The sequence below is a fragment of the Ipomoea triloba genome, chromosome 11 (genome assembly GCF_003576645.1).
Source record: "Ipomoea triloba cultivar NCNSP0323 chromosome 11, ASM357664v1".
NCBI classification, from domain to species: Eukaryota; Viridiplantae; Streptophyta; class Magnoliopsida; order Solanales; family Convolvulaceae; genus Ipomoea; species Ipomoea triloba.
Genome location: NC_044926.1, coordinates 5,412,257 through 5,428,970, shown reverse-complemented (window position 1 = coordinate 5,428,970; position 16,714 = coordinate 5,412,257). Strand labels below are relative to the sequence as shown.

Here is a 16,714-nt window from a genome sequence, read left to right as displayed (position 1 = left end):
GTGAATGTTTTGTTATATTTGAACCGAAACTCGGTTCAAAAGCTAAAACCTTAACCTGTATTGTATAGATCGATTCTAGTTCTTTTTATACTGAACCTTGAATTGTCGGTTTAGAATCAGAACTATGATTAGATCTAACCCTACCCAATATTATTCCCAACTGGGGAAAGAAAATTACTATTTGGAGTAATTATTTTTAGCAAATGAGAGATAATTATTGCAATTAAAAAGAGAAGTGCGCTTCCAAAAGTGGCATAAACTCTCCAACAAGTGGCAAGTCGCCTCCACAAAAGTCAAGTAAATAATGTTTTTACAAAGGGAAAAAAATGGTGCCCATAGGATTAAAGAAATGGGTACACAGGATTAGTGATAAATACGTACAATACCGAAGCTGGTTTTCTGGTTTTGGGGCTTGAAACAAAGCGTTTGGTGATAAAAGAAACAGAAACCGCGACTGAGTGCAAAGTGTATGGCTTTGAATGTAAACAAACAAAATGGGATTGCTGTATCGCGATTATCAATGCACCTAAAACCAGCGCCCCACCCAGTTCCTGATCATCATTGTCACGTATTCGTGTTATTAAAAAAAGGAAAAGAGAGAGAAATTTTGGGTATTCCTGCTTTTTTTGGGTATAAAAACCCCTCTTGGCTAATTCTTTTCCCATCACCAAAGCAAAACTCTTTCATTTGCTCTCTTTAATTTGCCCCCTCTCTGTTTTGTGTTTACTGTTTTTGCTCTTTCTTGAGTTCTTGTTTTCTTTCCCCTGTCCTGCATTGGCTCTCTCCTTCTCTGAGGTAAAAATGCCAGCCTCATTTCTCTAGTTTCTGTGTTAAAGTTTTAATCTTTGTCTCTGTTAATGGAGTTTTGATCATGATCATGATCATGGCGGGTTTTCTTTGATTTCTGGGAAATGAAAAGAAGGGGTTTTGGGGTTTTGGGTTCCCTTTTTTTCTTGATTTCTGCAGCTTTTACTACTGCAGGAAATTTCTTTTAAGTAGGATTTTCAAGTTTTTTTTTAGCTGAGATATGAAAATGTCTAAAAAAGAGACCACCTTTCAGATCTTAGTTCTGGAAGTAAACAAAGAATTTTATAAAAAGTAAATTTTCCTGGTAGAAATGTCACGGCCAGTCGGCCACCCTTAACACAAAAGTCAAAATTTGATGGTTTAGTTGGCCAGGATTGACGAAACCTCGTGCAAATTTCGGAATTTACATACGTATGCAACAGAGGAAGTGGGTTTACGTATACGTGTGTTGTTGTTTCATTCGATTCTTAAGGATAAGATCCAATTAATAAATGCGATTATGCAGAAGATGGGGTGTTAGGTTTGGAAATTCGTGACGTTCTAGATTGAGTTGTCGGTCAATCTGTTCTTTCAGCTGCTACTATAAGTTCCTCTCTTGGATGGGTACTTTTTTTTAACTTCACTTTCTTATTTCCTTTCTTGCAGTTTTGATCGTCTGCTGCCATGGCTGATCGTGTTCTCACCCGTGTTCACAGCCTCCGTGAGCGCCTTGACGCCACGCTGGCCGCCCACCGCAATGAGATTCTGCTGTTTATGTCGAGGTAAATAATAATAAAGGTGGTTTCTTGATTTTCGTTATGGTTGATGAAATGCCGAGGTGGTGTTAAGGTTTACTGGGTAATTAAATAAATGATTGAGGAGTAATGGGTTTTTGTCGGTTTCAGGATTGAAAGCCATGGGAAAGGAATCTTGAAGCATCATGAGCTGTTGGCTGAGTTTGAAGCTATCTGCAAAAGTGACCAGGATAAACTCAATGATCATGCCTTTCAGGAAGTTCTGAAATGCACACAGGTAAAAAAAAATTGATTTTTTTTTTTTAATTTTTCGATTTTTCCTATGGGGAATTAATGTTTTGTGCTATGAAACCAGGAAGCGATAGTTTTGCCGCCGTGGGTTGCTCTTGCTATCCGTTTGAGGCCGGGTGTCTGGGAATATGTCCGAGTTAATGTCAATGCTTTGGCTGTTGAGGAATTGACTGTTCCTCAGTATCTGCAGTTCAAAGAAGAGCTTGTGAATGGAAAGTAAGCGTTTTTTTAACTATTAGTTTAGACTTTTAGTTGAGACAGATCGGTTTTAAAGATTTATCATAGTAAAATGTGTAATGTTGTTGCTTGTGTGATGCAGTGACAATGGAAACTTTGTTCTGGAACTGGATTTTGAGCCATTTACTGCTTCCTTTCCCAAGCCCACTCTCACCAAGTCTATTGGGAATGGAGTTGAGTTCCTTAACAGACACCTCTCTGCCAAAATGTTCCATGACAAGGAGAGCATGGCTCCTCTCCTAGACTTCCTCCGGGTTCACCAGTACAAGGGGAAGGTAAAATCATAAATCTTGATGTTGTGGGTAGGGTTTAAGGATGTTTTTTCAGAGGTTTTGTTTCGGTTTTGCAGACGATGATGTTGAATGACAGAATTCAGAACCTAAACACACTGCAAAATGTGCTGAGGAAGGCCGAGGAGTACCTAACAACGCTCCCTGCAGACACACCGTACTCTGAATTCGAACATAGGTTCCAGGAAATCGGGTTGGAAAGGGGGTGGGGAGACACCGCGGAGCGAGTTCTGGAGATGATCTGTATGCTTCTTGACCTCCTTGAAGCCCCGGATTCGTGCACTCTAGAGAAATTCTTGGGCAGGATTCCTATGGTGTTCAATGTTGTCATTCTTTCCCCCCACGGGTATTTCGCCCAGGAGAATGTGTTGGGATACCCTGACACTGGTGGCCAGGTGCATTACATGTTCCTCATTCACATTCTTGATGTTCAATGCTGTTGTGTTCTGTGGGCTCATTCTTGATTCGGTTTTCAGGTTGTTTACATCTTGGATCAAGTTCCTGCCTTGGAGCGTGAGATGATTAAGCGCATTAAGGAGCAAGGGCTTGACATCAAACCACGAATCCTCATTGTAAGTAGAACAAACAAAACAAAGATTTGCCTGCACAGTTGATTTCTGAGTGGCATATTGTATTATTTAACACATGATCTTGCTGATGATGTTAACAGATAACTAGGTTGTTGCCGGATGCTGTTGGAACCACCTGTGGCCAGCGTCTCGAGAAAGTGTATGGTGCCGAGTATTCACACATTCTGAGAGTTCCTTTCAGGACTGAGAAGGGAATGGTTCGCAAATGGATCTCTAGGTTTGAAGTCTGGCCATACATGGAGACTTTCACCGAGGTAAAATGAGGTTTTTTTGTTTTACTGCTAGTTGTTATTAGCCACCCGTCGGACCATATTTAATGTGCCAATGTTTCTCCTAATCATAGGATGTTGCAAAGGAGATTACTGCAGAGCTGCAGGCTAAGCCGGATCTGATCATTGGAAACTACAGTGAGGGTAATCTTGTTGCCTCATTGCTGGCTCACAAGTTGGGTGTTACACAGGTGTGTGTTGCTCCTGTTATGCTAGACTTCCATGTTCGTTTGAATTAAAACATATGGTCCATCTCAACTAAAAACTTAAGCTGAGTCCATAGTTGGATTGCACATTTATGTTTATATATTATATATGCTCGTAGTGCTTCATTTCAACTAAAAGGCTAAATTAATAGTTAGATTGGTTTGTATATAATATGCTCAACAGTTTGATTCGGTCTAGTAGTATAAAGGATTTACGCTTCTCCTGCAATTTCTGTTGTTGCAGTGCACCATTGCCCACGCGTTGGAGAAGACTAAGTATCCCGATTCCGACATTTACCTGAAGAAATTTGATGAGAAATATCACTTCTCATGCCAATTCACTGCTGATCTGATTGCTATGAACCACACTGATTTTATCATCACCAGTACCTTCCAGGAGATTGCTGGCAGGTATATATATATATGAACTCTTCTGGTTTAGCTAGCTTTCTGGGTTAATGTTTTGTCTTGCATTTTAAAGATTGTTTGGTTTTTGATTCCAGCAAGGACACTGTTGGGCAGTATGAGAGCCATCAGGCATTCACAATGCCTGGACTGTACAGAGTTGTCCATGGAATCGATGTTTTCGACCCGAAATTCAACATTGTCTCACCAGGAGCTGATATGAACCTGTACTTCCCTTACTCTGAGAAGGAAAAGAGGCTCACAGCCCTTCACCCCGAAATCGAGGACTTGCTATACAGCGATGTCGAGAATGAGGAGCATCTGTAAGTTCATCTGCAGCACTTATGATAATTAAAATTAGAATTATTAAAATTGAAGCATGTGCTCCATCTCAGCTAAAAGTCTAAGCTGATAGTTGGACTACACATTTATGTTTATATGTTATTTATGTTCAACAATTAGAACTTACTAGCAATGTTGCACAATCTGTAGGTGTGTGCTAAAGGATAGGAACAAGCCCATCTTGTTCACGATGGCGAGGTTGGACCGTGTAAAGAACTTAACCGGGCTCGTTGAGTGGTACGCCAAGAACCCGAGGCTGAGGGAGCTGGTGAATCTGGTGGTGGTTGGGGGCGACAGGAGGAAGGAATCCAAGGACCTGGAGGAGCAGGCCGAGATGAAGAAGATGCACGAGCTGATCAAGACGCACAACCTGAACGGGCAGTTCAGGTGGATCTCGTCCCAGATGAACCGTGTGAGGAATGGCGAGCTCTACAGATACATCTGTGACACCCGGGGAGCCTTCGTTCAGCCCGCCTTCTACGAGGCTTTCGGGCTGACCGTGGTCGAGGCCATGACCTGTGGTTTGCCCACCTTTGCTACTAACCAAGGCGGCCCGGCCGAGATCATCGTCCATGGCAAATCTGGCTTCCACATTGACCCATACCATGGTGAACAGGCTGCTGTGCTCTTGGTTGATTTCTTTGAGAAGTCCAAGAAGGATCCTTCCCACTGGGAAACCATCTCAGCTGGCGGGTTGAAACGTATCCAGGAGAAGTAAGCATCATCTTAATCTACTCTTATATAATCTAATCTTTTAGTTGAAAGGAAACATATCTGACCTATCAGGTCAAGTCCAGAACTTGAGCAGAGGTCTGAACGGTCAAGTTGAATCTTTAAAAAATGTGAAGCTGTCTTTACTGTTAGTTATAGTTTTTGGCATAATGATAAGCGTTTACGAGTTCTGTTTGCTTGAAATAGGTACACGTGGCAGATCTATTCAGACAGGCTGTTGACGCTGGCGGCTGTTTATGGGTTCTGGAAGCATGTTTCTAAGCTGGACCGCCTGGAGATCCGTCGCTATCTGGAAATGTTTTATGCTCTCAAATACCGCAAGTTGGCGGAGGCTGTGCCATTGGCAGAAGAGTAAAGAAGATGAAGAAGGAAAGTGGATGAATAAATAAAAAAAACCAATCTGAGATTTTCATTGTATTTCAAGAGGCTGCTTCTGTGTTAACGAATGATTCTGGTTTGTTTTGTATTTTTGTTTTGTTTTTCAATTTCTGTGTATTGTGTGTAGGAAGAAGATTGGAAATTTGAAAATTGAAAATTGTTGGCATAATACCAGAATTGAATGTCCATTTTGATTGATTGCGGAGAAAACGATGTTGAAACCAATCCTGTCCCTTTCGCCTGCAAAATCCACATTTTCTTTAAAATGAGCAAAAAATAGTGTGAAAAAGACAGTTTCTACTAACGGACTCCAGCTCAGCAGATATGTGGTGACAAACAGCTCTGAATCTCTAGTACCATAAAACCACTATATATAGGACACTGCAAAGAAAGAACCAGGGTGAACTAATGTAGAGATTATTAACTTTGTACATTATTGGCAGTACTTTTTTACAGTTTGATATACACGTACAGTTGAATTCTTAGGGCCTACACACGTAGTTCAGTTAGTTCTTATGGAAACTCTAGTCGTACATGAAAGGGTCTTTTTCTCCCCTTCTCCTCTTCTCTCTAGAAAGAACTTAGAAACCAAGCTCTCTCTTCTGTTTAAGTGATTCAATAAAAGAAGATGAATTTGAAGGCTACTTTTTCATTCAAGATCATGCTTTACATACTACTTCTATACGTATTTTGTACATTGGAATGCATGAAGGAATTAATACATACAGAAGAGTTGTGTTCCTCTAATCGCTTGAAATCGAAAATTCTACCATGAATCATCGCCAGAAGATTCCAACTCAACGAAGAAGAAGAAGATGGGTGTGAGCAACTTCAAATTAAAGACACGACGTCCAAGTGCTTCCTTCCTGAGCGGCACCGATCAAACCAATCAATTACAATGTAATGAATATCAATTGATAAATTATTATGAATTTTAATGTAAAGAGTATTTGAATTGGAGAAAATAAAGATAATATAACTAACAAAATTATTTTTCTTATTTAATTTATTGATAATGAATACTTTTTTAAATTATTTTAAATAAAGGTATTGTAGACAAATAATTCTAAATTAAATAAAGAGAAAATGACACTTTTTCCCCCTGAGTTATGTGCATATAACAATTTTTCCCCTTGAATTATTCAAGTGACGATTTTTTTCCCTTAGTTCTTTTAAAAGTGGTGGTTTTTTTCCCCTTAAATTGACATTTTTGTCCTTAAAAATAACCATTTCATTTATTTTTCTTCTCCGACTAATTATATTACTAATATGTATGGAAGATTACGGTTCGATTCGAACCTAATCGGACATGTAGAAATTGAACATAAATAGTATGGACGGTTATGATTATGATTCAAAACCAAAAAAAAATAAAAAAAATTGTTCAATTTAGACTATTTTAAAAATAAGAAATAAAGTTATAAAAAACAAATAAATAAATAAGTTTTGATTGGCGGTTTAAATCGAAATTAGAACCGAACCGATTTATCAAAATAAGTGTTTGATCATTTTCACTATATGATAGCGGTTCAGTTCCGATTCACGGTTCAACAATTATTTTATTTTTTTGATTCTGAATCGTAACCAGAATCGTCCATACTAATTAGGTATGATTGCTACAGTGTTCGGTTAGGTTCAAACCGAATCGTGGTTATCCATACATATAAGCAATAATTTATTGGAGAAAAAAATAAATAAAATAGTTATTTTTAAGGGCAAAAATATCAATTTAACATTATAGGGCTTCTCAAAAAAACATTATAAGGAGAAAACGCTACTTTAATAACTGAGGGGGGAAAAGTGCTATATACATTATTATTCATTGATAAGATGCTCTAAAACTATAATAAGTTTGTACCCTCAAAAAAAAAAACTATAATAAGTTTGTTTTTTTGAAAACAAACTATAATAAGTTTGTTTAATTATAAATTATTACCTTTTAAATCTTTACAAGTAGTCAATTCATCACTAACCACTCATGAATCATGATACAACATTCTCCCAAGTCCAAATCCCAAGTCCCCATTAACCCAAAAAACCTAATACCCTTTACGACTTTACCCATTTCCCCTAAAATGCCTAAATCTTAAACTCTAATTTCCCCTTCCCAAATTACAATTGCAATTTGCAAACGAAGAGTACCGAGAGACGAGAGAGTCGATCGTCTCCTCCGCAACTCCTCGACGACGGCACTCCACTCCAGTAGTCCAGTCGGCAGTCTCCAGACTCCAGTACAGATAAATTAATTTATTTTCCTGCCTTTTTATTTAATTTATTTTGTTTAATTATTGATGGTCTATGTTAAATACTTGGATTGTTCTAGTGTTAAAACTTTATTATGCATATATCGTATATACTGCCACTCTGCCGGTGTATGTTTATCCAATACATATTAAATTATTTGGGATGCGGCGGGCGGGGAGTGTTGTCCCGTCCACGAAAATTTTCCCGGGGATCGGGGATCCATGGCCCAATATTAAGCTACGGTATTAGAATTGAATTGAGGAATATGGTATTATACACGTGCAGTTAGTGATGACGACATCAAATTTTTTTGGTAGTGTGTCTGTACTGTGTTTAGAGTTACCAATTTGGAGGTGTGGGTCTGTGTTTACTGTGCGGCTCATCTGCTTCTTTTACAAATTCTACTGTGTTTATGTGTTATTAGTTTTGATCTAATTATTTTTGTATAATTATGTATGCATCTATGTGTTTTGTTTTTAAATTTTCTTTTTCCAGGATGGCGGAAATATCAGAATTCCAATATGCTTATTTCACTTCCGGACCAGAAACCATTCGGATTAAAATCCCTATGACAAGTAATAGTTTTGAACCCAAAGTCGAGCTTGTGTTCTCTAATCCATCTCAACCTCTTCCAAAAGCTATGGGACTCTTTAGCCACAATCACATTGTATATATGGTTGGGGGCTACTATCTACGTGACGGTTTGGATGACGATTTGGATGACGATGTGGATGACAATGTGGATGACGATGTGGATGACGATGACTATCAATATGTCGATGTTGTTCATATGTTTGATCCAACAAAGTTCGACAAAATTCCGTTTGAAAANCAGCACAACATAGCAAATTTACTCCTTGTTTCCACATCAAGAATAACAAGTATTTTAAAAAACCAATCCACAATGTTACCTTGGTCATATTGGAACGGTGGCAATCCTAACCCAGTCCAGATTTGGAGCACTTCTCGGCAGTCCACAAATAAGTGACAATTATTAGTCAATTATACTATTATATGTGTAATTAATTTTTTAGTATTATTAGGTAATTATACTAATATTGTACAATTATAATTTTATACTTTAAGTATAAAAATATATATAGAGAGAGATTACCATAGTAATTAGATAGAAGAATAAGAATGATAATATATATATATATATATTTAGAATTGTAATTATACTATTATTATGGTAATTATTATTAATATAATAGCTCTCTCTCTCTCTCTCTCTCTTTATGGCTATAAATACAAGAAGAAACCCAGTCAATCACCACCATCACCAATTTTAATCTCTCTTAGTTTTGTTGTTTTTCGTTTGTGAAAGTATCAATGTACATAGGAAGAACCACCATTCTCCATAAAAGTGTGACATATTTACTTTTTTTTTTTTTTNGTTACTAATTGGAACAGGAATCAAACCAAATGAAAAATGAGATTAATAATAAAAATTCACTATAAATATAAAATAGCTTTAATTTCCCTATGCAAAAATTAGTAACCACCAAATGAAATATTAGCAAAAAATTATGAAGGAAAGAGAAATGGAAATGAATATTTATTCCTTTCATGAAGGAAAAAGCAAATGAATATATTCATATTTCACTGGAAATATAATCGACAATTATATTATAGTTATAATTATATTAATTATTTAGAAGGAAAAACAAAATGAATTTATTAATATTTCACTGAAAATATATTCAACAATTATATTTTATAATTATATTACTTTTTAATTATATGGAAATTAATATTAAATTTTTATGAACAAAAAGAAAATGAATATTACACGGGAATCTGTTATTAATATTTTCTTACTAATTGACAAGGAATCAGGCCAATAAATTGGCAATTATCAGGAAAAATGAATGGAAAGCAATATTAATTGTTTTGATGAAGGAAAAAGGAAATGAATATACTCAAGAAAAATGGAATATTATGAAAAATGAAATGAATATATTAATATTTCACTGGAAATATAACACAACTTTTCCCTACGAAATAATTAGTAACCACCAAATGAATGATTAGGAAAAAATTATAAAGGAAAAAAGTACTGTAAAATAATAATATTAATTCTTTTTATGAAGGAAAAGGAAATGAATATATTCAAAAGGAAATGAAATATTAGGAAAAATGAAATGAACATATTAATATTTCACTGGAAATATAACACAACTTTCTCTACAAACAAATTAGTAACCATCAAATGAAATATTAGGAAAAAATTATGAAGGAAAAAATTGGAAATGAATATTAATTTGTATGAAGTAAAATGGAAATGAATATATTTATAAGGAAATGAAATATTAGGAAAAACGAAAGAAATATATTAATATTTTACTGGAATTATAACACAACTTTTCATATGAAAAAAAAATTACTAACCAACAAATGAAATATTAGGAAAAACTTATGAAGGAAAAAGGAATGGAGATCAATATTAATTCTTTTTATGAAGGGAAAATGAAATGAATGTATTTAAAAGGAAATGAAATATTAGGAAAAAAGAAATGAATATATTAATATTTCACTGATAGCATAGTTTTCCCTACAAAAGAATTAGTAACCAACAAATGTAATATTAGGAAAAAAATATGAAGGAAAAAGGAATGATAATCAATAATTCTTTTTGTAAAAGAAAAAGGAAAGGAATATATTCAAAAGGAAATTAAAATATTACAAAAAATAAAATGAATATATTAATATTTCATTGGAAATATAATCGGCAATTATATTATTATAATTATATGAATTAAATATTATTAATTCATTAATTATATTAATAAATAGTACTCTATAATAATTAATATTTATTAATTAGAAGGTTGAGCAGTCCTCTCACCAACTTTAAATGTCGTTGATCAAATTAATTAGTACACGTATGACATGAACACTGCAGAAGGTCGAACATATTTAATATATAATAATAATAATTTTTGTATATACGAATTGATATTCATGTTAACAAAAAATAATTACTTTAGTGTAATTGACTAATAATAATTGCTTAATAATTATTATGGTAATTAAGCTAAATATTGGTCGTTGAATTTATTTTTATACTCCGTAATAATTAAAGTTTAATTATTTCTCATTTTTTCATATTTATTTTTGAAATAATATAATTACTTAAGTTATGTTAAATATCAATCTTTTTAAGATAATTGTAAACAAACAAGTAATATATTATTCAATTAATTGAGTGATACTTTTGCACTAATTTTATAATAAAATAAATGTACATGTTCAATATTAGATTTTTTTAATATCTTTAATTTTATTATCTAGATAAATAATACAAAAATTTATCCATGAATCGCACGGGTAATTGGACAATTATTTGCTCTAATTCAAACAAAGAAAACATCATAAAACATAATCGATCCAACCAATTTCATCAATTGCGCTATATAATATTCGATGTTATAATTTATATAATTGTATATCGATCCAAATATTCTTAAAATATTATAACAAATTCATTCCGTGCAACACACGGGCGAAAATACTAGTTCTTAATAATTTGAATAGCTTGGTTGAACTCCAAATTTGATGTTTGAAAGGATATAGGTTCAAATCTCATTAGCAACATTTACTTATTTTATCTAATTGATTATGTTTCATATTTTGTCAGCAATATTTTCTCATTTTTGCCAAAGGCTTTGTGGTCAAGCGGCATGAAGTGATTCTTTCAAGTGGAAGGTCATGGGTTCGAGCCTTAGTGGGGGCAATGTTGACTTTGTTGGGCTTCAGTGGGTTGAGAAAGTATATGGACATATACTACATATAATAATAATAGGGGTCAATAGTATTAAAAAAAAAGTATATTTTTTGCTCCGAACCAAACTATAATGTAATTTATCAAAAACATTTTAGTGTAAATTTGTAATTTATAATCTCTTTTGTATTTTAACCATATTATGACTGATTGATATTTTGTTATTGACATTTCTAACGTAATTTAAATTTCGCCCCCACTTAGTCGATTTTCTGACTCCGTCCCTGGGAGTCCATGGTTCCGAGCCTAATAAGATGATTTGGGTTGCCCAAGAAGATAACTCGGGCTCAATAAGGCGACCCGGGACCAAGAAGGTGGTCCAGAGTAATAAGGCAATCTGGTTGAGGCTACCCGAGATTGTCATTCCTTCATAGAGCCTGTTTTCAGGGCGCGGTGGCCAGATTTGGCCCAACCCCGCGCCCTACCCTGCGAGTTTCGACCAAATTTTGTGGCTCACCACGAAGTTAGCTACACCATATTCCTTGTAATGCTCTTACCCCAGTGGGGGGTGGGGTGAGGGAACAATTGTTACACCATACACCAGGGTTCATAACATGATAGTTACATGTACATAAATTATCAACTGCAGGTATAATTGCTGACATATAATATGATAACAAGAATGTAAGGTAGACCATGGTCCATGATATAATTTGGGTTAGAATTGGATTAGAACGGATTTATGAGCAGTTGGGTTTTCCCGCTTCAAGATGGACTAACAGGCCGGGATGGTTTTTAGGCTTCCACTTTGGGCCATTGCATTAAAATGGGCTTTGGTGGGTTGTTCGGGTGGGCTTGAACATTGAACTACTACCACAATGACTTACTCCGTATTATTTAATATACTGCGGTTCTGCGAATGTCATACATTTTATGTGAAAAATCTCCAAATTAAACTATTCAATTTAACTATTTTAAATCTCCTAATAGCCAAAAACCTTGTGCTCAAATGGCATGTAGTGACCTCTCTCATATGGCCGGTCATGAGTTTAAGCTTCAGTGGAGACAATATTGAAATTGACTCTTTGTGTTTTAACAGGTTGTAATAAGGGGAATCAATCTATATATTATCCTATGAAATGGATTAAAGGTCAGTTTGAAACTATTATCTTTTACTATTTGACTAAAAGTAAAAATATATTTTTTTTTCTCTTTGATCTATTTTTAAAACCATGAACATAAAAATATTACAAAGTTATTTCTTACTCCGAATAAAATACGGAGTATTAATCACTTTTAATGATGATAATAATAATAGTTATGGTTTAAATTAAAATAAAATAAAATTTAAAATAGTTATACAAATTAATACTCCGTATTAATAATAATTATAATAAAAGACGTAAATAAATAATTTGCTTAACTTGTAAATTATTATAATAAAAATGAATGCATAAATTGCTATATATAATATATTTGAAGTTTGAACCAAAGAATTTGAAGATTTTTTTTGGATGTGGGCTGAGTTGAGCTGTTGTCCATGATATAATTTGCATGTAGAGCTTGGGAGGAACTTGGAGAAGGTAATGATGTGTGGGAATGCGTGAATCCCTCGTTCGCACTTAGGTTGCACCCAGGTGTATGAATATTAACAAGGTAAATTATTTGCATTTGACTCTAAGTTAACAATTTTTAGACGGAAGAATTGACGGAGGACCAAATTAGGTAAAAATTGAATAGTTGAGAATTTAATTGGATTCAATCAATAGTCGAGGACTAATTTGTAAATTATGCTATAGTCGAGGAACCATTTTGGGTATTTACTCATTAAAAAATTGTGTTATACTATTGAATATAGAATTATAAAATTGTGAATATAAAGTTATGTAATTGTGAATGAAGGAGTTTATTTTTCTGATGAAGACAGTGGGAAAGACAGTGATGATGATCAACAGTTTAAATTCCCAGTGTTTGGCAATTATTTGCGGCAAAATATGTTATGGACCCAGGTCCACATTCACATTTTTAAAACTCTATGTTCACAATTTTAGATTTCAATATACAAAATATATTCACAATTTTGTTATGTAGATTCAAAAATTGTGTTATACTATTGAATATAGAGTTATAAAATTATGGATATAAAGTTATTTAATTGTGAATATTGCTTTCTGAAATTATGAACATAACGTTTTAAAATTATGAACGAATATGAACCATGACATAACAACATATAATTTGCTTCCGGACCCTTCTCCAAATCCCAAGTCCCCATATCGGCCCATTAACCCCAAAAACCTAATACCCTTTACGACTTTACCCATTTCCCCCAAAATGCCTAAATCTTAAACTCTAATTTTCCCTAAAATCCCCGTCTCCTTCGCAACTCCACGACGACGGCATCCAGTACCCCAACGACGGCACTCCACTCCAGTAGTCCAGTCGGCAGTCTCCAGACTCCAGTACAGATAAATTAATTTATTTTCCTGCCTTTTTATTTAATTTATTTTGTTTAATTATTGATGGTCTATGTTAAATACTTGGATTGTTCTAGTGTTAAAACTTTATTATGCATATATCGTATATACTGCCATTCTGCCGGTGTATGTTTATCCAATACATATTAAATTATTTGGGATGCGGCGGGCGGGGAGTGTTGTCCCGTCCACGAAAATTTTCCCGGGGATCGGGGATCCATGGCCCAATATTAAGCTACGGTATTAGAATTGAATTGAGGAATATGGTATTATACACGTGCAGTTAGTGATGACGACATCAAATTTTTTTGGTAGTGTGTCTGTACTGTGTTTAGAGTTACCAATTTGGAGGTGTGGGTCTGTGTTTACTGTGCGGCTCATCTGCTTCTTTTACAAATTCTACTGTGTTTATGTGTTATTAGTTTTGATCTAATTATTTTTGTATAATTATGCATCTATGTGTTTTGTTTTTAAATTTTCTTTTTCCAGGATGGCGGAAATATCAGAATTCGAATATGCTTATTTCACTTCCGGACCAGAAACCATTCGGATTAAAATCCCTATGACAAGTAATAGTTTTGAACCCGAAGTCGAGCTTGTGTTCTCTAATCCATCTCAACCTCTTCCAAAAGCTATGGGACTCTTTAGCCACAATCACATTGTATATATGGTTGGGGGCTACTATCTACGTGACGGTTTGGATGACGATGTGGATGACGAAGGGATTGGCGAAGTAATTGACGAAGTAATTGACGATGAACATCAATATTTCGATCTTGTTCATATGTTTGATCCAACCAAGTTCGACGGAATTCCGTTTGAAAATATTGAACAACTTGAGAACTTATCATGTGGATGCATGGTGTTTCCTAGCGTCATTCGAGCTGAGGATCGGATTTACCTGTTGTCAGAGCGTGATTTTTTTGGTTATCCTTTTGACGTGATTTTTCAATACTTTGATCCAAACAAGAATTTGTTTGAAACCCTGCCACCCCCACCTGTTGATCGTAAATTTGACAGTCATCTTCTTGGTGTACGGTGTTCTTTTTCCCTTAGAGGTTATATATATGTGCTTATTACAGACACTCGGACTTTTTTGCAAACATCTAAGTTCAACACCACAAATTCAAAATGGGAGGATTGCAAGTCCATGGTGGACAAATTTAAAGAGAAAAATGTTCCTTTTCCCCTCTTTCATGCTGGCGATATGGGGATTTCGGATGAATTGGTTGATAACACTTGGATTCTAGTTGCCCTTAATGGTGGTGTTCTGCCCATTGCATATAATGTTAACTTTAGTGATGAGGGTGATATTCAACCTATATCTCATAGGGTTCTAGCTGAACTTTATACTTCGGATTTTGATATGCATGGCTTAGGAAGTGATAGGGAACAATTAGCTGATATGGGAGGTGGAAGGTTTTGTGTGATGTACTGTGCTTTAGAAGAAGATTTTTTGATATACGGCTTCAATATTGATTTTGAACTTGAACACACCATTCAAAGGAATGAAACTGAAAATAGTTCGTCATATATCATTTTCAAAATGAAATTCAATCATCATGACCCCTTCTCTTTGAAGCATTTACTTACTGGTTTCTGTATAGCGTAAGTACACCCCACACCCCACATTCATTCTTCTCATTCATGCTTGTGTGAAAAAGCTTATAATTCATTCTTTTGATGTCCTAATTGTTTGTATATTTATTTTCAGCTCTGCTCCTCCTCCTCTTGCATCTCCTGACAATGAAGACCAAGACAAGAATGATAGGAAGAGTAAGAGAAAATGGGGGGAGTAGATTTTTAGTCCAGCTATGCTCCTCCCCCTCCACCTCTTCATGCGCCGCTGAGTAAGTTTTCTTCTTCTTGCGCTTGTCAACTTTGCCAATTCTCTTTAATGCAACTTGGAAAAACTTTAAAATTTTCATTTGTATGTTTTATTTGCTTAATATAGTAATCAACAGTGTTAATTTATTGGGAACAAAGGGTATGCTTCTTATTTCTTACTGAATGTGAAGCGTTCAAACATTGATAAATGTGTTTCATTCTTTCTTATCTGGCTTATACATTATATGTATACATATGTACGTAATGTGGTAAATTATAATGGAAAACTAGCTTTAGCTACACAAAGTTTGCAATATATATCTAGTGCACATCAAGTAGTGTGTTTATACAAAATGTTTGAATGGAAAGAAGAGGAGGATTACCTTGAAAACTGCTTTCATGTTTCCTGGAATTCTTTTTGCTGTAAAATCCAGCTATGGAAGACCCTGTAAAGACGAATAAGATCACATGAAACCTGCCTTTTCGATCTATTCTTCCTTTTTGGGGTGTTTTCATTGAGCTGTTTTTCATCTTGAAATCCATATGGCCTAAGCAGCTAGTTCTACTACATCTTTGGTTTCGTTCTCATAGTTTTCCTGATCTTGTTGATCACATGTGCAGAGATAACTGTTGTGCTACGCTACTTGCAGGCTTGCAGTGAAGACTACTATGGGTGATCACATGTGCAGAGATAACTGTTGTGCTCTGCTGCTTGCAGTGAAGACTACTATGGGTGGTGGAGGGCCTATCTGACTGCCGGTTCCTTAGTTTTATACTCTATTTTCTTTTCCTCTTTGTTTGTAAGATATACTCGTCTGTGAAGATTGTGACTGATGGCAACAAAGTACGTACTCAATTACTAGCTGGCCCAGGGGAATCATAACTTGAGGGAATTGAACTAGGGTTTTCCCAAAATTCATCCCGGCTCATTTGCCACTTGAGCTACCCGATTGGTTACATTTTTTTGGCCATTTACATAATATTCTTCCTTCTATAAAATGTTTTAGTTGATCCAGTTTATTGTCAACTGCAACAATCCCTCAAAGAATTTTTTTTTTTTAAGAAAAAGAAGACTATGGAAATAATTTACCAAAAAAATCATATCAAATTGGGGTCCACTCCTTTTGAAAAATAAATAAAACAAAAAGAAATAACAATTTT

The 16,714-nt window shown here is 34.8% G+C and overlaps 2 protein-coding genes across 10 annotated transcripts in view; both read left to right on the top strand.

Moving 5' to 3' along the window:
- The first annotated feature begins 648 nt into the window (after window positions 1–648).
- Window positions 649–5,491, top strand: LOC115996551 (sucrose synthase). The gene is made up of 13 exons (XM_031235822.1): window positions 649–795; window positions 1,453–1,568; window positions 1,692–1,818; window positions 1,897–2,048; window positions 2,152–2,344; window positions 2,419–2,754; window positions 2,836–2,931; window positions 3,030–3,203; window positions 3,293–3,409; window positions 3,669–3,835; window positions 3,928–4,152; window positions 4,322–4,885; window positions 5,090–5,491. Exons 2-13 carry the CDS (start codon window positions 1,471–1,473, stop codon window positions 5,256–5,258), a joined length of 2,418 nt encoding a protein of 805 aa, XP_031091682.1. The 5' UTR covers window positions 649–795; window positions 1,453–1,470; the 3' UTR covers window positions 5,259–5,491.
- Window positions 5,492–7,303: 1,812 nt separating this feature from the next.
- The window catches only part of LOC115996283, an 18,544-nt gene continuing 9,133 nt past the window's right edge, over window positions 7,304–16,714 (top strand). For 2 of the 9 annotated variants that reach the window (XM_031235468.1, XM_031235467.1), the window contains exons 1-2: window positions 7,307–7,512; window positions 8,021–8,286. In XM_031235468.1, coding sequence (XP_031091328.1) covers window positions 8,022–8,286 — 265 coding nt within the window. In that variant the 5' untranslated portion in view covers window positions 7,307–7,512; window position 8,021. The other 7 variants (XM_031235472.1, XM_031235471.1, XM_031235474.1 and 4 more) reach the window with 7 other exon arrangements.